This window comes from Panicum virgatum, chromosome 2N (genome assembly GCF_016808335.1).
Source record: "Panicum virgatum strain AP13 chromosome 2N, P.virgatum_v5, whole genome shotgun sequence".
NCBI classification, from domain to species: Eukaryota; Viridiplantae; Streptophyta; class Magnoliopsida; order Poales; family Poaceae; genus Panicum; species Panicum virgatum.
In genome coordinates, this window is record NC_053146.1 from 45,573,776 (window position 1) to 45,596,803 (window position 23,028).

A 23,028-nucleotide genomic window follows, 5' to 3' on the forward strand; every position below is an offset into this window, starting at 1 on the left:
CCATCCATCCCTGGGCCGTGTTTGGTTTTGTCAAAAAAAAATTCGTGAAAACTTTTTATATGTTTGGGCCGTGTTTAGTTGTGGTCCATAAAGTTTTTGAAAAAATATTTTTTTATATTTGAAGTATTAAACATAGACTAATCAAAAAAATAATTACAGAACTCGTCTGTAAATCGCGAGACGAATCTAATGAGCCTAATTAACCCGTTATTAGAGGTTATTTACAGTATTGCTGTAGCAATTTAACGTCTGATTACAGTCTAATTAGGTTCATTAGATTCGTCTCGCGATTTACAGGCAACAGTCGCAATGCGTTTTTTATTTCGTCTAGATTTAAGTCTCCATGCAGGTGCCGTAAAAAATTGGAATTTTGATTTTTTGCATCTAAACACGGGCTTGATCACTAATTTAGAATATTAAATAAAATCTAATTACAAAACCATCTCCACAACCCCACGTGTAAATCGTGAGACGAATTTAATGAGGTATTTGACCACGTGATTAGAGAATAATTACTATAGCATCACTGTAGCAAATCATCAATTAATTATCGTCATTAGATTCGTCGGTTCAGTGTTGTGAAATTTTGATTTGCCAGCAAATCAAACATGGCTACAACTGCTATGCTGCTGCTGCGCTGGTAATAAAGAAACGTGTCAGCGGCGGGCGAGGGCCTGGACCCCACCTGGTCAGCGACAGGGAGGGAGGAGAGAGAATGGGGAGGTGTAGAGCGAGAGAGAGAGAGAGTGGGGAGCGTGAGTGTGTGCGCTGCGCTGTGAGCACTGTCTGGTGCTGCGGCCGGGCAAGAGGACATGCATGTGAAGCCCCCCAATAATTCCTCCCCTAAACCGCAGCGAGTACACCACCGCGCCCCCACCCCCGGCCCCGACCCGGCGGCCAGCCGCCAGCTGCTGCGCCTTTGTTCCCATGCGCCGCAACAGGCCTACCTCACCTCTCACTCGAGCTCACGCCACCGAGAATCTTTCATTCTTCCCTCTTCTTCCCCCCTCCTCTGCTGACCTCCCTCCCTCCTCCCCTTTCTCTCTCTTCTTGAGAGTGAAGTGGAAGAGAACCGCGGCTGGGCGAGCGAGTGATGGCATGGGGAGCTCGCATTGCTGCTCTGCCCCTGCTGCTTCTTCTTCTTCTTGCTGCTGCCGCAGCAGGTGGTAATAGCGGCGTGCATTGCCTGGAGGAGGGGAGCCCGAGCCCGAGCCGGAGCAGGAGAGCCTTGCAGGGGAGGCACCACCTGAGGTCAAGTAAGTTAGTTTCCCTCATGAATCACAATCCTTCCTCCTCCCTTCTCTCTGCTCGGTTGCCTCTGATTCCTCCGGACTGTCACGGAGGAATCGATCAATGGGTTGGGGCTCGGGGAAACCAGAAAGATTCAGTCAGTCCCAATGGACATGTGTAATGCCAGCAATGGCAATCCCTTTCGATTCAGGATAGTTCCGAACTTTTCAGTTCCTGGTGAAGTGCTGTGGATTCTGTTTACTTCCGTTCTGGAAATGCATTTAATTGGAACTGTGCAGGTGCTACTGTTAGAAAGGCACATTATAATTGGAGAGTAGAGTAGAAACAGCCATGGAAATGGAGGCCGCCGAGATGGATCTGCACGAGGAATGCAATGCGATTTCCATGGTGCTTTTTTCAGTTCTGGGGGTCAGGGGACTCGCGGCTCCGGCACTGCCTGAAGTAGCACGTCCCAAGTACTTTTTTATGTGGACGGATTACATAAACAACCATAAGAATAGTAAATTACTAAATTTCCATGTGGTAGGTGGTGACAGCATCCCAGATTTTTCAGCTGCTGATGAAGTAGAGAGAGAGAGAGAGAGAGAGAGAGAGAGAGAGAGAGAGAGAGATGCGTCTCTCATGGCTCTTCTCACCCCCATGGTGTTCACTCTCGATTTGGTTGCAATGTTCAGGAGCAGTGGGTGGCGCCACGGTGCTCGAGCTGAGGCACCACAGCTTCAACTCGGCGCCGAGCAAGAGCCGGGAGGAGGAGGCCGACGCCGTCCTGTCCTCCGACGCCGCGCGCGTCGCGTCGCTGCAATGGCGCATCGAGAAGTACAGGCTGATCGGGTCGCCGGATGCGGCGGCGGCGTCTAAGGCGCAGGTTCCCGTCACCTCCGGCGCGAAGCTCCGGACGCTCAACTACGTGGCCACCGTCGGGCTGGGCGGCGGCGAGGCCACGGTGATCGTGGACACGGCCAGCGAGCTGACCTGGGTGCAGTGCGAGCCGTGCGACTCGTGCCACGACCAGCAGGAGCCCCTCTTCGACCCGTCCTCGTCGCCGTCCTACGCCGCGGTGCCGTGCGACTCGCCCTCCTGCGACGCGCTGCAGGTGGCCACGGGCATGTCGTCGGGGTCTCCGGCGTGCGGCGCCGGCCGGCCCGCCTGCAGCTACACGCTCAGCTACCGCGACGGCTCCTACTCCCGCGGCGTCCTGGCGCGCGACAAGCTCAGCCTCGCCGGGGAGGCCATCGACGGCTTCGTGTTCGGCTGCGGCACCAGCAACCAGGGCGCGCCGTTCGGCGGCACCTCCGGCCTCATGGGGCTCGGCCGGAGCCAGCTCTCGCTCGTCTCCCAAACCGCGGGCCAGTTCGGCGGCGTCTTCTCGTACTGCCTGCCACTCAAGGACTCCGGCTCGTCGGGCTCGCTGGTGCTCGGCGACGACTCGTCGGTGTACCGGAACTCGACTCCGATCGTGTACACCTCGATGGTGTCCGACCCTCTGCAAGGGCCATTCTACTTCCTCAACCTCACCGGGATCACGGTCGGCGGCCAGGAGGTGGAATCCCCGGGCTTCGCGGCCGGCAACAAGGTGATCGTCGACTCCGGGACCGTGATCACCAGCCTTGTGCCGTCCATCTACAACGCCGTCAAGGCCGAGTTCCTGAGCCAGCTGGCCGAGTACCCGCCGGCACCAGCGTTCTCCATCCTCGACACCTGCTTCAACATGACGGGGTTCAGAGAGGTGCAGGTGCCCAGCCTGAGGCTCGTGTTCGACGGCGGCGTGGAGGTGGAGGTGGACTCGAGCGGCGTGCTCTACTTGGTCAGCAGCGACTCCTCCCAGGTGTGCCTGGCCATGGCCGCCCTGAGGTCCGAGTACGAGACCTCCATCATCGGCAACTACCAGCAGAGGAACCTGAGGGTCATCTTCGACACCTCGGCGTCTCAGGTCGGGTTTGCACAGGAGACCTGTGGGTACATTTGACTTTGACTGGGATGGGGGGCAGCCACCAGCTAGCTATATATGTGAATATTTTTATACTTGCAGATTTGTTTCGAGATTACCTCTGGTGAAGTGGTGATTGGCAAATGGTAATACAGTATTCGGTTGCTGGCAAATGTACAAGCATTCATGTTTGCTTCTCCTATACATGTTTTGTTTTTCTTTTGCTCTTCATCTAAGATTAGTTGCCTTGCAAGAAACCACTCGAGTTTCCTCTTCGAAAAAAAAAGAAACCAGTGGAGTTTTAGGTTTAAAGGGATGTTTGATGGGAAGCCATTCATTACCACATGCAAAGTACTTTCGCCACGGAACAGTATTTTATGAGGGAGGAAACGGCCACCACAGACCTGTGGCGAGCCACGCCGTGGCGTGGTGACCGATGGCCGTAAACCAAACACGCCTTAAGTTTGTAACCGGTAGGTAATGTAGGTGGGCAATTGTCCGCTAAACGTGCTGCAAGAACATCCAATTCGGCTTGTCTGCTTTCAGCTTATTTCGATTTATATAGCCTGCCTCTCTGTTACCAGAAACAAGTTGGTGAAAAGGTGGAGATTAGTACGAGAGGAGCTATGCTATGCAATGCCCTGACAAGTGTACGAGACATGTCGACAGCCACATGAGGGAGTGATGCGGTACTATAAAAGTTTATGCAACTGAAAAGGAGATCAGGCGATGCCGGGGCTTTAGTGGTCAGAATTTCAGACATGGAGGGTGTCGCGGGCTTTCCAATTGAAGACACCTGCAAGAAAACAGCGCGCAGGGAGGGATATATCCGAATATATATACACACGCACTGTGCAGGAATGTGATGCTACAGAATACAGATCATATCATGTCGCATGATGGTTTCCATCAGTATCACAAAAGAAACTGCAGAAAAATCTGGCCTCACATCGGTGAATCTCAACCCGACACCACTGCTAATCGGAGTACGAATTACAGTAATAATATGAATTCTCGCATAAGAATATTCAATGGTTGTAGATAGCTCTACTATTATGCACCTTAGGTGCAACGGTTATTAAACTGATCAACCAAATAACTGATCAAAGTAACTATAAAAGTTATTAAACTGGCCTATCGTACTATAAATCACGTTAATCATACCCAATAGTTATTTAGTAATTAGTTAGATGTAGCTACCTCCGTAGAATAGCATATGTGTGATCATAGATATTAGATGTATATTTAATTTTTCCCTGAATGTGCCGGAAAGCCGTGAAACTTGACATCAATGCATGGGCATGGCAGAAGTTCCATAGTCCAGTGAGAGTTGTTTTACAGGAGAGAGTCCATGGAATGTTAAAAAGACAGAGTACTTCACTGGCGGAGTTTGATCAAAGAAATCGGAAGAATGAGGGGGGGCAACCTTTTGCTACAGTGATGAACAGTATCAAAATCACTGTTCATATAGTGTAGAATTGGAAAAGCCAGGGGGGCCATGGACCCCGTTGGCCCTCACGAAGCTCCGCCTCTGGAGTACTTCCCATTTCAAGCCTAGCATTTGAAAACAGACGCATACTTTAGAAAACAAAAACTGTACAAGATGAACAAGGAACAGGGAGAGAGTTATCGTACAATCACGGACGCACAATCCGTGAAACCAGTACAGCACAGTCGCTAAGCATAACGAGCTCACCTGACCTGACGGTGTCCCCCATCCTGACCCGCGTGCCGGAGCCGCCCTTTCGGTGGGTGAGAGGTGCGGACAGCGCAAGCGACCAACAGGCTGTGTGCCAAAAACAGCGTGTATCCTCCAGCTCACGGCTGCTGAGTGCTGGGACTTAGCAAGTGACCGACCCTAGTATTTTTTTTAGAGGTGTTAAGATGAGCGCCTGACACTTGAGATCAGAGGGCAGAGGATTTGCCACATGCAGGAATAGTGTCAATGGGTGATGGGCTTGAGGAATCAGGGAAGTGTCAGTCAAGTAAGAAGCCGATGGACAGAGGCCCCATGTTTGACTTGACCAGATCCTACCACGACCTCTCGAGGATTAGATTCTGTAGCTTCAAATAATTTATGAGAGCAAATGAATTTGGTTACCCTGGTGATCCGAAGAAAATTCATGTCTTCCATATAAGCCCTTGGAAATTTCTCTGGGAGGGAGTTTGAGAGCCCTCAGATCGGTAGCGTCCTTTTTCCTGCAGTTTCCCAAGCTCCGGTAGACATTTCACAACACTAATAATGATCTGAACACACGAGTCAACTGAGAGGGGGGAACAAAACTAGAGCGCTCAAACAATTTCATTTCTCTCATGGAGACATTTGAAATCAATCAATATTTCCAATCCTCACAATCAGCTATAACTAGTGCCGCATGGGAGAAAAAAATGCAAACTAAAATGGAAGAATCAACCTCTATGTTGCACATGCGTTAATGCGTACTGGGGTACAAAACATTTTTGCCTAACCAGCTCGTGCAGGTCGTGGACGATTTTGAACACGGCATCCGGTCGAGCTAGTTTGAGGCAATTTTGGGACATAACTCTGAATTCATCTGACTTTGGGCCAAACCAGTCGGCTACTATCTTTGCAATCTGTTTCGGAGATTTCGAGAACTTCCCACATCCATTTTCAACAACGTACGGAACATTGCCAGCTTCCTGTTGAGTGAATAAATTATTTTAGTGATTAGACATATCATGCTTAACACAAGATTAATGATCATAGGCTTATTGAGATGATGTACTAGGTTGCTAATATATTTGACACTCTTGGCACGATAAAATACCTCATCCACTGGGGAAAAGAAATAAAAAAATAAGCCTTTGATGATGCATACAGAAATAAGTGATATTGCATGGTATAGCAAGTTGTATTCCGGGCAAAAAAAAAGGGGAAGATTCCTACCCACAGATGGATCCTATCCCCTATAACGAACAAAGAAAGATCTTTAGCAATTAGCGATAACTAAAGTTTTCCATTTCCTGAACCTTAGATTTCAAGGTTTCTTTTTTAGATTTGAGGCTTTGCCACTTGGGTTATGTCCAAGAAGTAACATTGTAACTAATTATCTTAGCTGCCTAAGGATAAGGATAAGGATTAACGATGTCCTGAATTGGCCCTTTTGTAGAAAACCAATGTCCTCAATTTGACTGGTCTCAACAGAACATAGACATGCTTTCGGTGTTTTCCTTGAACCCTGCCGTAAGAGCCTTCCAAGGGTATAAGCTTACAAGCTTATTGCTTACTTATACCTGTGACTTTGCTTAAGGTCATGTGGCATGAAGCACAAGGATGAAGCAATCAGATCATAATCTTTGATGGGCAAGTAAATTTTGGATATTTATCCATAAAAAGAACATAGGCCATGATTTGGAGCTAAGCTTGCGCTTGGTGGTACATTAATCTATGGCAGTACCGCATTCTGCTATTTAAGTGACTTTCACTAACCACTTCTCAAGATATTTAACATAGAAATGAATTCTCAAAAGAAAAAAAAAACATAGAAATGAGTCAATGACCCAGGCGATTCAAGGTTATTATTATGATGGCCTATATCTAAGGACAGCCAAATGCCAAAATGGCACATGGTAACAACAATACAGATCAGTACCATGAAAAGAAAACGGAATCAAGCGGACCCTATAATGGATGCTAAAGAAAATACCTGCCCAGCAATATAATCATTTAGAATAATTGGTAATCCACGGATCATCGCCTCTGCAATTGTACCAGGCCCTGCCTGCAATCCGACATAATAAATTATCTATTACCACATCGCCACCAATCATGAAAGTTGTAGCATACTATCATGTATTCAAAATACAAAGTGCTTGATTTGAACATGAGATGCTAACGTAAGGCATACCTTTGTAATGATACAATCACAAGCACCCATACATTCTTCCATTTTTGTAACGAAACCTTTCACCTAAGATTTTAAATAGAAAACAAGGATTAAATAAATCTGGGTATAGCATGCTGGAGGTCTGAAATACAAGAGACACTTTTAGTTAAGAGACATATTTTCAGCTCAATCTATGCAGATAAATTTGGCCACAGTAAACAGAACATGCTCGTGTATTCTAAGTTCATAATATGCAATTGCTACTTGCCAACAATGTGGCTTGGCTTATGTTCATTGAAACTACATGCAGTTGGAAAGGTTGGATAGAAATGCTCTTGCTGAGGAAAGAGCAACATCAAGAAGCTGAAAAGGCAGCAGTCATAATGTTAAAATTATTGCATGTTACAAATCAGCTTTTAGGGAAGTACCTGAACTGGAACTTTCCAATTTATTGACTGCAATCGATTAGCCAGCTTCTTATTACGCCCACAAATCACAAGTATCTGACCAGTGGGTTCGCCTAGGATTTCATCATACAGAGTATCACCAAGCGCTTTAGCAGTGGCCTCAATAGGACCCATCCCTTCACCCCCACCCATTAATAGAACAGCAGACAGATCTTCATCCATGCCTAACTCTCTTCGCAGTTCATCCTATTAAAGATAACATAGATACTGCAGTCAGTACTCAAAATAAGAAAAAATCATAAAATAGTAGGATGCAACACTGTCAATAGCTGAAGAAATTGTGTACCTTTGGTCGAACAGGTTTGACAAAAGAGGGACGGACAGGGAGGCCATATACTTTAATCTGTGAGGGCTTCAATCCAGCTTTTAGTGCTCTCTTTTCCACCTCAGTTGATGGACAGTAACATCTAGTGACAAGCTTATGGAACCTAAGGGACAACAATAGGACAACTATTTCTTTGTAAGAGTGTATGTCACATTTTGGCAAGAAACTAAAAAACATGATGATGTTGATTCATGCAAACATTGAAGTCAGCATACCATGTTGGGTGACAAGTGCTGAGATCTGTGATAACTGTAGTGAATGGGATCTTATCCAAGAGACCTTTGGATCTTAGAATTCGGAGAGGCACATGTTGCATTAAAGGATGTACACTGATAATTACATCTGGTTGGTACTTCATTAGACCTTTTGCAACCTCTCTGCAGAAAAATGTAGCAATTTCAAAACAATATAGCTATCTAAAGAGAAGCAGCAAGAGCTAGTTACAGTAAAGACACAACTTACACAAAGCAATCATGGTCTACATTCTCAACTAGAATTTGAAAATCACATATAACTGATGCAAATCATCAAAGGCAAGGTCCTAGGATATAAATATAATCTGGAATATCGAAAGGGACCATCGTTCTTCTTCATGGTTATCAACTTATCATTGTTCTTCAGACAATTTTTATTAAGAGAACAACATTAGTTCATAATGGGCAATACAGGTCAAAAACTGCAGGCGTGTACATTTTTGTTTTGAGTCTAGAAATGAGGCAGGAAATTTGGGGTAAAAATACTCAAGCAGATAAAAGAAACATATAGAAGGGAAAGAATAGAAATAGACAAAAAAAAAAGGTACATAACAAATTTTCCTGATCTACATCCTGTAGTGGTTACTCAGTGCCACCATACAGCATCTTCAAGTGTAAGCACTAGGTATTAAGTAAAATTATATGAAAACAATGTACCTTATTCTTCAAATGTACAAGCCTAGTAATTCATGAGTGTAACGAGGAAACTATGGAGACCCTTCCATAATGTAAAATAGAACTGTTTGTGATTTAACTAGTAACCTTGCTATGAATGTGGATGTTGCAGCAAAATGTGGCTGATGAACTACACGCGGTGCAGTACCATAGTATGTCATCTTCCACAAGGGTCCATGTTTCACCAAAAAACTGTAGCTCCTAGGCAGTTGGTTGAAGGGCCACGGAGTGTGGTCGGTCCACAAATCAGTGACAAATACCTGCAACAAAGTTCCTTTATTACAAATAACAAAACGAAGGGCCACGGAGTGTGGTCGGTCCACAAATCAGTGACAAATACCTGCAACAAAGTTCCTTTATTACAAATAACAAAACCTATAAATATTAGTTATTAATGTTGACAAAAGTTCTGAACAAGACATAAATCTGTACCTCTATTATTCTACATCTAAGAATTAAGCCAATACAGAACGACACATGCACCATAAGTGGAGAAGTTCCAACTGCCTAAACTCCCCATTCTACTGTATACAGCAAAGACAGCACTAAAGTTAAGCTAAATCATATGTGTCATATGAGTACTGACTATTTTTATCATTCCAACATAGATAGGTGACTCGGTGGTACCAATGCACTAACATAAGCAAACAAAAGGACATCCTTCTTCTCCACTAAAAGGACAACGCCAACAGAGCATTATACTAAGCATCAGGAAAAAGTAGCGGTTGTGAGCGGAACCCAGACAATACCGTGGGAAACCATTTAATCACAATCAGTGGTTGTGAGCACATCGACCTAACAGGGTAGGGCAACCTTATTAAATGCCAAGCAGACAACAGCAAAATCAAATCACCAATCAATTGCTCCATTCAAGTTCTTACAGCTTATAACGTGATAATTCAAGCAATACTCTAGACTTTAATAATACATTGTACAACGTATAATGCGGTGATTACTACTAAGAGTGTACACACATATATTGCAACACTGGTACTAGTGTAATGTCTAGTATAATAGAACGCGGAGCCTAGAGAGCAACATGAATTGTATGTAAATTATCAACGCAGAAAATGGCAGTGAAACCGCACCTGGTAGTCGTCGCCGAACTCCTGGATGAAGGCGGCCTTGATGGCCTCGGCGGACGCTCGGTGCCCGCCGCCCGTGTCGCTCATCAGGATCAGCACCTTCTTGGGGGGCTCGGCCCGCGCCGCGGCCTCCTCCACCTCGCCTACCCCATCCACATCCCCTCCGCCCCCTCCCCCTCCCCCACCGCCGGCGTTACCCCCTCCGCCGTCGCCCCCGCCGAAGCCCAGCCCGAGGGACGCGAACCCGAGCGGCGCGATTTGGTTCCCGTGCAGGCGCACGAACCGCGCGAACTCGCCCCACATCCGGTGGAAGCGCGACGCGGCGGAGGACGCAGGGCCCGGGGCGGACACGGCGGCGGAGAGCGCGCGGGGCCCGCCGCGCGGGCGCGGGAGGAAGGAGGCATGGTGCGGGGAGGGCGCGGGGGAGGCGGAGGCGGCGCCGGCGCCCGGGAGGGGCGCGGATAGGAGCGGGGACGGGACGCAGAGGAAGGCAGCCGGGAGCGCCGGCTCGGCGGGCGGCGCGGGCATCGCGGGTGCGGGGAGGTCAGCCTCAACACATTCGAGTGCGGGGGCGCGGCGGTGGTGGTGTGGGGGAGAGGGGAAGGGGAGCCACACAGCCGCGGGGGGGGGGGGGGGGGGTGCGGCGTGCCCCGTGCGCGTCGGTTTTGTTCGCCCCGACGATGGGGTCGGTTGGGTTGGGTCCGTGTGGCTTCCCACCCGGTCGGTGGCCGTTGGAGTTGGCGAGGCGTGTGAATTTGATGTGGGTTCCGGCTCATGACCAACGAGGTCTTTGTTTTTGCAATGAAGAGTTTGTGACCCGGTAAAAGATGCTCCTTAAAAGTGAAAAAGAGTCTGCCTAACCACTCATGCCAATGTGAAGTTAGAAAAACTATGGGAGTCATGTTACATGTGACTAATTGGCTATGGGTGATAGAACCCGCTGGGTTTGTTCCCGATCTTTCAATGAGAGTGGGGAATAACTCGATTTGAGGAGGATCGACATTGTGCTGCCCGACTACAACACCACAAGGACAGCACTGCGTCTTAGCGACAATTACACCACCTCCGATTTGTGTTGTTCTTGCTGAACCAAGAACAACCTTGAACCTGCAAGCAAATCGAAAAACTCGCAAAAACAAATAAACAAGAACTGAAATCTCAAGGGGAATAACAAGAGCTCAGCCTTGGATTGAACGAAAGTGGGGTTCCGAATATAAAGAGACGGGCGGCTGGATCAGCACGCGCGCTCCAGGAGAAATAGCAAGTGCTAGTTCATGAAAACAAAACCCACCCCTCCATAGTGGCGGCTGGGGGTACAAGTACTGGGAGGGGCGACCTACAAATCCTAGGACGTGCCCATAGTGGGCTCAACAGGATACACGGCCCATTGGGCCAAAACAGGGTGTCGCAGCACCATGGGCAGAACCGTCTTTATGAAGAAATGACGACTGCGCCCAACTCCGAGCAGATATCATCATGTGTCTGGATCCATTTAAAAGTAGACTTCATAAGCTTTCCGTGAAATACTTGAACGCCCCAAACGGAGTTCGGATGAAGTCGTGGACGCTGTTACAAGTTGGTGTTATCGTGCTGTCCAAAACCAGCCCACGCAAAGCCGCTCCCCTTCTTATCCTCTCCATCATTCCTAAGCAAAACAAGGGTACGCGCATTTCCATTGTCTAAATATAATGGACAAGAGGTTAAGAATGAACTTACTTGATGATTGAGTTGATGGGCACGAGCACGAGTAATAGGTCCAAGCGGCGGTGGTGCCGGTGTGGATGTATCGATGGTGTTGATGTCCTCATCATCATCCCCTTCTTGCATTTGAGTCGTCCTCGACTGAAGCTCATCCTCCTCTCTCAAGTATGGTGTCAAATCTGCAATGTTAAATGTGGGACTAACCCCAAAAACTACAGGAAGATCAAGCTGCCTTCTCATTTACTCGTTGCAGCACTTTAAAAAGGTCCATCAGCTCTAGGCATCAACTTAGATTTTCTCAATTCAGAAAACCTCTCATTTCTCAAATGCAACCAAACCAAATCTCTCGGTTCAAAAGTCAATTGTCTCCTTCCTTTGTCACCCGCAACCTTATACTTAGCATTCATGCGTTCTATGTTTTCTTTAGTTGTTGCATTTAGTTTTAACATCAACTCAGCACGCTGTGTCGCATCAAAGTTCAATTTTTCAGAAGTTGGCAAAGGCATTAAATCAATAGGAGCACGAGGAATTAGGCCATAAACAATCTAAAAAGGACACATTTTTGCAGTAGAGTGCAGCGAGCGATTATAAGCAAACTCAATGTGAGGTAAACAATCTTTCCAAATTTTAATGTTCTTCTTTAAAATAGCCCTCAACATTGTTGACAAAGTTCGATTCACTACTTCAGTTTGACCATCAGTTTGGGGATGACAAGTGGTAAAAAATAAAAGCTTGGTTCCCAACTTAGCCCATAAGGTTCTTGTAACATCCCTATTTTTATTACCAAAATAAAACTTATTTTGCGATTAAACAGGCAACGTAAAATAATATAATAATATTATCTTTATATGAGGTGTTACATAATTAAACTGCTAAACAATCCTTGCAGTACGCACATGCTCGAGCTGCTGCTGAGTCCACTCCACGTACGATCTCACAAACCAGGATTGCTTGTCTCCTACGCTTGCTTGTCTCCTACGCTTGCCTGTCTCCCACACGAAGCACGCCCGACGACATGGGCCCGCGACGTGACCGCACGCTACACCCGGCACCACACCGTGCTGACCAGCGCTGTGCCCCCACTCCGCTGCAGCCTTGCTCGCCGGCCTGCCCGCCCTCGTCGCTCGCGCTGCTCGACGATGCCCTCCGCAATCCACGCCTGAGCCGTGCCCCCACTGCAGGTCGAACCGTCCTGCCAGCCTCGGAACTCCACGACGTCGCTTGCCTTCGGCACCGCGCGCAGTTCGCCGGCCAAGATTTTTCTCGCCATGAACCGACTTTAGCCGCCTATAAATTGAGCCGGGTGCTGTACCATGACGCATCGCACCATCCGCAGCTAGTCGCCGTGCACACCAGCCACAGACCGAACTCTTCTTCTATAGCTGAATACCGTGACGCCTCGCACCATCCGCAGCTAGTCGCCGTGCACACCAGCCACATACCGAACTCTTCTTCTCTAGCTGAAGAATAGAACATATTGGATCTCCTCGCCCAGGCCATCTTGGTCCGATTCATCTCGAGGTGAGCACCCCCACACCATCCTCCACCAGCCCCAACCCACGGCCTTCCCTCTCCCTTCCACCAGCGAGCCCCCCACGAGCTTCCAGAGCCGCCGCCATGGCCATCCATGGCCGGCCTCCTCCCAGCCCGTCTCCCATGCCCGGAGTCGCCGGAATGGAACCCCCTTATCTTCCTCTCTCTCCTCGTGCCCTTGGATTTGGAAACGGTGGACCGAAGCTTGATCCCGGCGAAGCTCCGGTGAGCTGCCACCGTGGGTGCTGGCGGCGCCGCCGCCTAGGCACCACGTCCTGTCTCTGCCCCTCTACCGTGAGCAGCGAGCAGCTAAAAGCTTATGGACCTTATAGTCCCGTGCAAGCCCACCAGTCCAGCCCACAATTAAACAAGCAGTCCCTCAACCAACCACGAGCAGCCCAATCCGTGAAGCACCCTTCATTTTTGTTAATCCATTTTCGGATTTATTTAAGCCATCAATCTTGTAGTTACAATATCTCACTCATCCAAACTCCGATTCAAATGATTCTTCTTCCTAAATTCCTATAAAATCATACACTATCCACTCCTATTTTCATCTCCATTTGAGCTCATTTTATTTAATGTTTGTGCTTGCTTGTGTTTATTTGCCGGTGGTGTCGTTCCCGTCCGTAGGCGACGGAGTGATCGAGGAGGAGCGCGCTGAGGAGCAGTACTACGAGCCGGAGCCAGAAGACCCGTACCGCGATCAGGAAGCCGCCGACTCGTACGTAAGCGAAGACAAGTTTCATCGACCCCTACGTGAGCGGTTGCATCTATGTGAGGACGTTTAGCTGTAGCCTGGGTCTAGGATCGATTATATATACCAGTACTTGAGTGATTGAGTGTGCTCATGCATGCATCTGAGTAGTCATGCATATCCAGAGCTGAGACTATGATACGAAGGGATCTGGCTGAGATCAGGGCAGCTGGGTGTGCTGGAGCTGGCGCTACCGTGGTGGTAAACTGGCGGGTGAGTGCTACCGTGGTGGTAGGCTCGAGTTGGTATGTTGAGGGATGGTTGCTGCCCTGGTGAACCATAAGAACCGAGTTGTTTTGACATCTCACCTAGCTTATTTTAGTACGACCATAGGTTCCAGTATGGGCCGGACTTAGCGTAATCCCACTGGTTAGCCTGACGGTCGCATGGATGGTTTACGGGTATAGACCATTGGAGTCAGGGCCCGAGGGTTTGTGCAGCCGGGCTGGGGCGTGACCACGGCTGGGTGTCGGCTATGTCGGTTGTCCGTTCGGACAGTCGAGCGTGTGGGTACAGTGTACGACCTCTGCAGAGTGTATAATCCATTTGAATGGTCTGTGCCCACGGTATGGGCAAGCTAAGGTGTGGTCCTGACAACTAGTGAGCTACCTACTATGGGTTGTGTCTGGAAGGATTTGCATACCATTAGTTGCATTGCTATTAGATTGTGCTTAATGTGTATCATGCATGTCATTCCCCTCCCGTAGGGCGAGGTGGAACTTACTGAGTACTTTTGTACTCAACCCTTGTTGATTATCTCCAGAGGATCCCGACTTTGTGCCGGAAGACTACGAGTAGATCGTGTCCGCACCCAAGCTGATCGAGTGGAGCCATGATGGATGAAGAGTTAGTCCTGCATATCGTTATGATAGTTATTATCCTATGATTGTTCTGTGTAGCTTTGTGTTGTCACCTTACTTCTCGTGTACGTGTTAAATAAAAGCTCTGTATGACTCTGGACTCCACTTGATGTAACATGTATTGTGCCGGAGACTTAATTCGGTAATTAATACATGGTTTAGCCTTGATCTTTGGGTCGAGGCGCTTCAGTTCTCCAAAAATGGCTAAGAAATTTAGCATCCAGTTCTGAAACAATGGTATTTGGCACAACATGCAAATGCACAATTTTCCGAAAGAACAAAACAGCAGTATTCGTAGCATCATCTATCTTATGACAAGGTATGAAGTGTGCCATCTTTGAAAATCTATCAACCACCACAAAAATGCTATCACGCCATTTCCTAGTATGAGGCAAACCAACCACGAAATCCATAGATATATCCTCCCAAGAAATACTAGGAACAGACAAAGGCATATACAAACCGTGGGGGTTTAGTAGAGACTTAGCCTTTTGACATGTGGGGCAGCGAGCAACAAATCTCTCCATGTCTCTTCTCATCTTTGGCCAAAAGAAATGACCAGCAAGGATGTCCTCCGTCTTCTTTGCTCCAAAATGTCCCATCAATCCACCTCCATGTGCTTCTTGTAGCAGCAACAAACGAACAGAGCTAGCTGGAATGCATAGCTTGTTAGCTCTAAACATAAAACCATCATTAACCACAAATTTCTTCCATGCTTTACCCTCTTTACAATGCAGCAACACATCTTTAAAATCATGATCATGCACATATTGCTCTTTAATTGTTTCCAGACCAAGGATCTTGTAGTCTAACTGTGTTAACAAAGTATGCCTCCTAGACAAAGCATCAGCAATGACATTCTCTTTCCCTTTCTTGTGTTTGATGACATAGGGAAAAGACTCAATGAATTCAACCCACTTAGCATGCCTACGGTTCAACTTTTCTTGACTATGAATATGTTTCAAAGATTCATGGTCAGAATGTATGACAAATTCTTTGGGCCAAAGATAATGCTGCCATGTTTCTAATGGTCGCACAAGAGCATACAATTCCTTATCATAAGTAGAATAATTCAGAGTAGGACCACTCAATTTCTCACTACAATATGCGATGGGTTTTCTTTCTTGTAACAAAACACCACCCAATCCAATCCCACTTGCATCACATTCCAGCTCAAAAGTCTTATTAAAATCAGAAAGTTGGAGAAGAGATGCATGTGTCAACTTATCTTTCAAAATGTTGGAGTTCTCTTGCACTTCGCCCCAAGAAAAAGAAACCCCCTTCTTTGTTAATTCATGCAACAGTGCAGCAATGTGCTGAAATCCTGCACGAAACGACGATAAAATCCAGCAAGTCCCAAAAAGCTTCTCACTTGGGTGACAGTCTTGGGGATAGGCCACCCCTGAATGGCCTCCACTTTGGCTTGCTGAACTTCTGTGGAGTGACAACAAAACCAAGAAAAGAAACTCGATATGTGCAAAATGTGCACTTCTCAAGATTACCAAAAAGACGTGCATCACGTAGAGTAGCAAAAGCAGCACGCAAATGATCAAGATGTTCATCCATTCATTTGTTGTAGATCAATATATCATCAAAGTAGACAACAACAAATTTTCCAATGAAAGCATGCAAAACTTCGTTCATTAATCTCATGAAAGTGATAGGTGCATTAGTTAACCCAAATGGCATGACTAACCACTCATACAGCCCGAACTTAGTTTTGAAAGCAGTTTTCCATTCATCTCCCAATTTCATGCGAATTTGGTGGTAACCACTACGCAAATCAACTTTTGAAAACACAACAGCGCCACTCAATTTATCAAGCATATCATCCAAGCGGGGAATAGGATGTCGATAGCGAATGGTGATATTATTAATTGCTCTAGAATCCACACACATATGCCATGATCCATTTTTCTTTGGCACTAAAAGAACCGGGACAGCACAAGGGCTAAGAGACTCACATATGTAACCTTTGTCGAGCAATTCCTGTACTTGACGTTGAATCTCTTTGGTTTCTTCTGGGTTGGTCCTGTATGGTGCACGGTTTGGCAATGAGGCACAAGGAATGATGTCAGTCTGGTGCTCGATCCCTCGAAGTGGGGGTAGCCCTAGTTGTACCTACTTTGGGAACACATCAGCATATTCCTGCAAAATGTTAACAACAACAGGAGGCAAAGAATGCTGCACATCGTGAAGGGAAATCAAAGCATCTTTGCAAACCAAAGCATAGACAACTGATTTGGAGGCAGCCAATTCATTAATATCAGATTTAGTAGCTAGCATGCATTTTCCCTTCAAAGTTATCTCTCTTTTTCGATCAAAAACAGATTTGGCATTGTTCTTATTTTCCGCTTTAGCATGCTCTTCAGATTTGATTTTCTTGGCTCTAGCAGCATCATCTTGCATAACTGCTTTAGGTGACATAGGATGCAATACAATCTTTTTATCATGGTACAAGAAAGAGTACTGATTTGATCTACCATGATGCATAGAATCTCTATCAAATTGCCAAGGTCGTCCTAGCAGGATACTACAAGCTTGCATAGGCACAACATCACATTCAACAACATCTTTATAGGATCCAATGGCAAAATTGATTCGCACAAGCTTAGTTACCTTTTTCTTACCACTGTTATTCAGACATTGAATGTAATAAGGATGTGGATGTGGTTTGGTGGAGAGCGCATTCTTCTCCACCATGTCGCTGCTGGCCAAGTTGTTGCAGCTACCGCCATCAATGATCATGCGACACGAACGCTCTTTAATGACACACTTTGTTTGGAACAAGGTGTGGCACTAATTTTGCTTCACTTTCTCCATTTGCGCGCTCAGCACACGCTGCACAATGAGGCTCTCATAGCGGTCGGCTGCATCTGCATTAATATGTTCTTCTGGACACTCCTCACTACCTGCATGGTCATTCGCAAGAAGTGCAAGTGTATCTTCATCAAGTTCACTAGAAGAGGAGTACTCACCATCATTTTTTACAATCAAAACACGTTTGCTTGGGCAGTCACGCATGACATGTCCAAATCCCTTGCAGCGGTGGCACTGAATGTCTCTTGTTCTACCCGTGGATGCCATTGATGAAGTGGTTGCAGCAGGTTTTTGCGTGGTCTTTGCTGCTGAATTTGTGGGGCTGTCACGAGACTTGTCGCTAGAAGGTGGGGGTGCTGTCCGAGCTGGTGATGAATATGGTGCAGCAGCACGCCTAGTGGATGGAATGCTTGAACGGGGCTGCGTGGAAAAATTCCTTCCTGCAGAAATATTAGTCTTGGTACTTGCTCGTTGTCCCTGCACTTCCCTTTTAGCTTTACAAGCAAGATGGAACAAATGAGTTATGTTAGTGTACTCTTTATAAGCAAGGATATCCTGAATTTCCCGGTTTAACCCGCCCAAAAATCTAGCCATAGTAGGTTCCACATCCTCCTCAAAATTGCAGCGTAGCATTCCCATTTGCAGCTCTTGATAGTATTCTTCTAGACTTTTAGTACCCTGTTTTAATTGCTGCAGCTGATTTAATAGATCATGTGCATAGTAAGATGGAACAAATCTAGCCCTCATGACCCGTTTCAAAGCATCCCAAGTTTGTGGCATGTTATTAGGATTTTTCTTGCCATGTTCTATCCACCAAACGGAAGCAAAATCAGTGAACTCACTAGTTGCAGCCCTAACACATGCATTTTCAGCAAAATAATGACAAGTAAACTTTTGTTCAACAGCCATCTCCCAAGTAAGATAAGCATCAGGATCATATTTACCATCGAAAGAGGGTATCTTAAATTATATCTTACTAAAAGTAGTGTCATTGTTATGTACCTCATGTGGACGCTGTCCACCCATACCTCGACGGTTACGGCATAGACGTCGCTGACCTCGATCCTCAACTTCGGTGTCAGCAGCATAATTAGCACCTAAATTTTTGGGGCCGTCCTCTTCCTCTTGGCCACATCTTCTATGTTGATCATTCGTCTTTGCGTGGAGCTCATCAAAGCGTCTCAAAAGAGCAGCAAGACTCTTGTCCATGCGACCAACCGTTGTCTCCAACCCTGCAAGCTTGGTGTTGTTGGCAATCTACGCGGCCTCCATTTGCCCAATCTTCTCATTTATCACATGCAAATCATTATCAATCCCATCAGTGTACTCCCTCAGTTGCCTCTGAAAATGCTGCGTGATGCCCTTGGTATGAGGTAAGAGAGCCTCCATCATCCTCATCTTCTCCCCCCGCAAACCTGCTATGGTAAAAGGACAAGAGCAAACAGGAAGAAGTGAAGTAGAACAAATTCCCTACAACTAGAGGTGCTTAATTTGAGACCCTCTCTCGCAACCTGTTACACAAGTTCTTACCAATTCTCAACTTGCTAAACAGGAGGGGTTGGCGGCCAGCAAGAACAACACAAATGGTTACACAAGCACAACCTTGTGATGTAGTAGATAATTTGTGGAGCTATAGGTGGCTGCAAAGAAAACAAATCAAGGTACAGCTAGAACCACGTTAGTCAAATCAAGTTGAATAATGATTCATTGATGGTCCTATACTGGTCCTAGTGCCAAATCAAGCTAGAGATGTGAGCCTAAGCACAAATGTTGTCACACACCAAAACAACAAGGAATGCAAGAAACAACAGCTTTACCCCCCTTCACTTTTTTTCTTCTCTCTTTTTTTTGTTCTTTCTTTGTTTCTTCCTTTTTTAGGGGCTAAAACTATTCAAACAATGGGATTACTTCACACAACTTCTTTGAAATCAGATCAACATCTCAAGTTACAGACAGCAGGTCGCGAATCTCAAGCGCTACTGCGAAGTGCTCAGAAGGAATTTGGGAGCAAGTTAGATCGATTGGAAAGAACACAAGATAAAGCTTTCCAGATTGTATTTAAACACTTGAATCAGACATGCAACACAAGATATAGGACTATTTTCTTCCAGTGCTCAGATCTGGGAAGATGGATTCGTGGTGGTAGAAATGACAGCGGAAATATGAATGGATTTGGTGGATTTCGTGGTGACTAAAATGTGACCAGAACTCAAAACTCTAAAGATTGAATCACTAAGAACCAACAACAAGTCCAACCAATGCAACCGAAAACTCAACAAGCAAAGAACTAAGCATATCAGCAAGGCTCAAACTTGTTTTGGGGATTTCAGATCTAGCCTATTTTGTGGAGTTTTCTTGACTATAGGTAAAGGATGGGTAGAATCTCTCACCGAAATACCTTGCTCTGATTACCACATGATAGAGTCCGGATGAAGTCGTGGACACTGTTATAAGTTGGTACTGTCCTGCTGTCCAAAACCAGCCCACGCAAAGCCGCTCCCCTTCTTATCCTCTCCATCATTCCTAAGCAAAACAAGGGTACGCGCGTTTTCATTGTTTAAATATAATGGACAAGAGGTTAAGAATGAACTTACTTGATGATTGAGTTGACGGGCACGAGCACGAGTAATAGGTCCAAGCGGCGGCGGTGCCGGTGTGGATGTATCGATGGTGTTGATGTCCTCATCAATGGGTATCTTACTTTCTAGGATAGTCCCACCTCAAATCATTCTATGTCCAACTCCATCTATATAGTATAACTTCCATTTTAATCTATAGTGAATGTAGTCGGTGGCAGGAGTTCTGAATAGGCCCCCTCATCGTCCCCTCTGCTGGGGCGACTCGGGCGGCACCCCGTCCCCCCCCTCGCCGTCCCCCCCTCCCAGCTCCCCTCCTCCTCGCCACAGCCGGAGCTGGGCTCCGGAAGTCCGGGCGCTGCTAGGATGGCGGCGGGGGGGGGGGGCATTTTTCGGCCTAGGGCTCCTGCTGCATCGCGACGGCGTCGGCTTGGGGGCGACGGTTTCGGTGTCCGGGCGGCCGGCGCCGGGCTTGGGGGGGCGGTTCCTGCGTCCTGGGGTCCAGATCCGGTGACCGCAGGACCGGATCTACGTGCCCGCGGCCTCCCTCGCTCCTTCATCCTCGTACGCGGTCTCTGCGGGTCGGCGACGGCGGTAGCTGCGGGCTGCGCGCGAGGGGCGGCCATGGGCTGCCGCGCGGCGGCCGAACGCGGGGGCGGCCGCGGGATGGAGCGCGGCGACGGCGCGCGTGGCGGGGAGCTGGTTCGCGGCCACGGTCGCCGCGAGGACCGACAAGGAGGCGGTGGCCGTAGCGACTGCAGCCTTGGCCGGCGCGACAGCAAAGGAGGTGGAGGCTGCTTGGGGTCTCGCGGCGACGACGGCCGGCCGCGGGCTGCAAGTGGTGAGCTGCGACGAGGCCCGGGGCGGCGGGGAGACAGCATGGTGTTGCCGGCGGGAGGCGCTGCAGAGGTGCTGGCGTGGGCGTGGTACCGGTTGGCAGTGGCCTTGCGCGGGAGCAGGGGCGTGGAGGAGGTCCTGCGGCCGAAGTCGTCTGGGGCTGACGAAGCGAATGTGGAGCTACGACGGCATGGTGCGTGTAAGCACGGTGGCGGCATCGCCCCGGAAGGGCTGTCGTGGATGTGGTGCCCGAATGTCGCGCCGTGCACGTGCAGCATGGGGTTTGGTTGCTTCGGGCGAAAGCCCTTGACGACGTTCTTGCCGATGGGATGACGGCGGTGTCCCTGGACGTCGTTCTCCCTATTGGCGGCATCATTTTGGAGCTCTAACTTTGCCGCACGGGGTTCTCTGGGTGAAAACCCTGTCCATATCCTAGACGAGCGACGGCGGCGCTTTCGGCGTCGTGCCCTCCTTGGAGGTGTCGTCTCTAGAGACCCAGCTCGGTTTGTGGCATTGCCGGCCCATTGTCCATGGGGGCTTGAGCCGGGGTCGATATTTCCGCCGCGTGACAAGCTCGAAGGGTGTTGCCGAGCCCGCGTAGCGGCAATCGTGGTCTTGGTGGCGGCCAGGGGTTGGCACATGGTTGTTGGTTGGCTATTTGCAGCGGACCGCGGCGGCTAGCATTGCTTGGCGACTGTCAGTGCGGTGTGGGACTGCGTCGGAAGACGGCGCTTGCCGCAATGGCATCGTGGGTTGACTTGGCTTGTAGTGGACTGCAGCGGGTTGCTCAGCATGGCTGGGCCACTTGGTGCGGTACAACATCGGAAGATGGCGCAAGCGACTTCTCTGGCTCACTACTCTGGCGGTGGTCGCTAGCTGCGATGGTGAAGCAACGAGGTGAGGTCGACCTGCGGCGATGGCTTGGTTGTTGCTAGAGATCTTAGGGAGTGGGGCATCTTTGCTCTCCATCTCGACGGCGACTTAAGAAACGGATCCGGAGTGTGGAGTACTGTGACGGGCGTGGCAAGGCCCCCGTCTGCAGTGTTTTCCTCGAGGCGACAAGAGAGAGGTGGAGTCCAACGGCGGATGCGGTGAGGCCCCGCGCGTTGTGTTGTCGTGGTGGCGACTGCGAGGCAGCCTGCGAGTGGTTCGGATCCGATGTTTTTCACCCCGTCGGGTGGAATGTGTTGTTGCAGCGGCATCGCGGTGATGGGTCTTGCATGGCGGTGGCCTTCTTGGTGTGGTGTTGTCTGCCTCCTTCGACTTCTACTGCAGCGTGGTCACGCTTGAGGTTTTCGACGACTACATGAGTGTGGGTTGTGGGTGGGTGCTGTGGTAGTGCTTCAGTTTTGCTTCCGTCGTCGCGTGGAGTGGTGGTCTTGTAGAGCAAAGCTTGAGTGGAGTTGTGTGGCTGTGTTGATGTCCCAATCCAACCGGCAGGTGCATCTTTTTTCTTTGTTGGTTGTGACCAATCTGGGTGTTGTTTCTTCTTTTAAATGTAATCGGCAGCTCTCCTGGCTGGTTCGTTAAAAAAAATCTATAGTGAATGCAAAGTACTGTGATTTCAAATACAAGTTATTTAGAACATTAATTATCGTTCATATGAAACTAATGATCATCTCATTCCAATCCGTCATTTCAAAACTGACCGGTGAATATTATATCGTTCTTGAGGATATGTCATTGTTCTTGAGTTAGCTTTTCATCCAAATAGAATATGGTGTTTTCTATTTCTTTTGGTATTTACAAGATTTATTATTTATTTAACATATACCGAGTTACCTTAGCTGGTCACAAGCATGAGGCTATATAAATACAACAGCCTTAGCCCATGATAAAGTGGAATCTACCTAAGATACCAACCCAGCCCATCAGAAGGGGGCTTAGCCCAACATGTAAAGGCTTATCTTTTCCATCTATAAACTGAGGGTGGTACAAGGCCTGCATTTCGTACTCCAAAAAAAAAAGGGTTTCTATTCCTCTACTTCTCTGTGATTGTACTTTTGATTTGCATGTATTGATGTATACATGCTATTGATTAACTGTTTCTCAACTTTAAAACTTTACTATGTTCCCTTATTTATATAATAAATACTCATAATGTTATAATTG

General features: G+C 47.8%; 2 protein-coding genes and 1 long non-coding RNA gene across 3 annotated transcripts; 2 read left to right on the forward strand and 1 right to left on the reverse strand.

The window, feature by feature from the left end:
• The first annotated feature begins 897 nt into the window (after positions 1 to 897).
• LOC120660702 (aspartyl protease family protein At5g10770-like) lies at positions 898 to 3,407 on the forward strand. Its single transcript, XM_039939324.1, has 2 exons — positions 898 to 1,256; positions 1,926 to 3,407. Exons 1-2 carry the CDS (start codon positions 1,094 to 1,096, stop codon positions 3,215 to 3,217), a joined length of 1,455 nt encoding a protein of 484 aa, XP_039795258.1. The 5' UTR covers positions 898 to 1,093; the 3' UTR covers positions 3,218 to 3,407.
• Positions 3,408 to 5,453: 2,046 nt separating this feature from the next.
• On the reverse strand, positions 5,454 to 10,435 carry LOC120660703 (probable monogalactosyldiacylglycerol synthase 1, chloroplastic). Its single transcript, XM_039939326.1, has 8 exons — positions 9,836 to 10,435; positions 8,835 to 9,007; positions 8,034 to 8,195; positions 7,780 to 7,921; positions 7,455 to 7,679; positions 7,048 to 7,110; positions 6,847 to 6,921; positions 5,454 to 5,839 (listed from the first exon to the last, which is right to left on the reverse strand). Exons 1-8 carry the CDS (start codon positions 10,358 to 10,360, stop codon positions 5,588 to 5,590), a joined length of 1,617 nt encoding a protein of 538 aa, XP_039795260.1. The 5' UTR covers positions 10,361 to 10,435; the 3' UTR covers positions 5,454 to 5,587.
• A 2,372-nt stretch (positions 10,436 to 12,807) lies between these two features.
• LOC120658851 lies at positions 12,808 to 14,873 on the forward strand. Its single transcript, XR_005668866.1, has 3 exons — positions 12,808 to 13,054; positions 13,700 to 13,790; positions 14,587 to 14,873. It is a non-coding gene; the product is annotated as an uncharacterized LOC120658851 (long non-coding RNA).
• Positions 14,874 to 23,028: the final 8,155 nt, after the last annotated feature.

What these genes read in the sequence shown, in the direction of transcription:
- LOC120660702 (XM_039939324.1), top strand. Translation starts at nt 1,094, where the DNA reads ATGGCATGGGGAGCTCGCATTGCTGCTCTGCCCCTGCTGCTTCTTCTT. An exon ending in GAGGCACCACCTGAGGTCAA is followed by an intron (nt 1,257 to 1,925) that starts GTAAGTTAGTTT and finishes TGCAATGTTCAG; the next exon opens with GAGCAGTGGGTGGCGCCACG.
- LOC120660703 (XM_039939326.1), bottom strand. Translation starts at nt 10,360, where the DNA reads ATGCCCGCGCCGCCCGCCGAGCCGGCGCTCCCGGCTGCCTTCCTCTGC. An exon ending in ACATCCACATTCATAGCAAG is followed by an intron (nt 8,196 to 8,834) that starts GTTACTAGTTAA and finishes ATTTTTCTGCAG; the next exon opens with AGAGGTTGCAAAAGGTCTAA. An exon ending in TCAAACCTGTTCGACCAAAG is followed by an intron (nt 7,680 to 7,779) that starts GTACACAATTTC and finishes TATCTTTAATAG; the next exon opens with GATGAACTGCGAAGAGAGTT.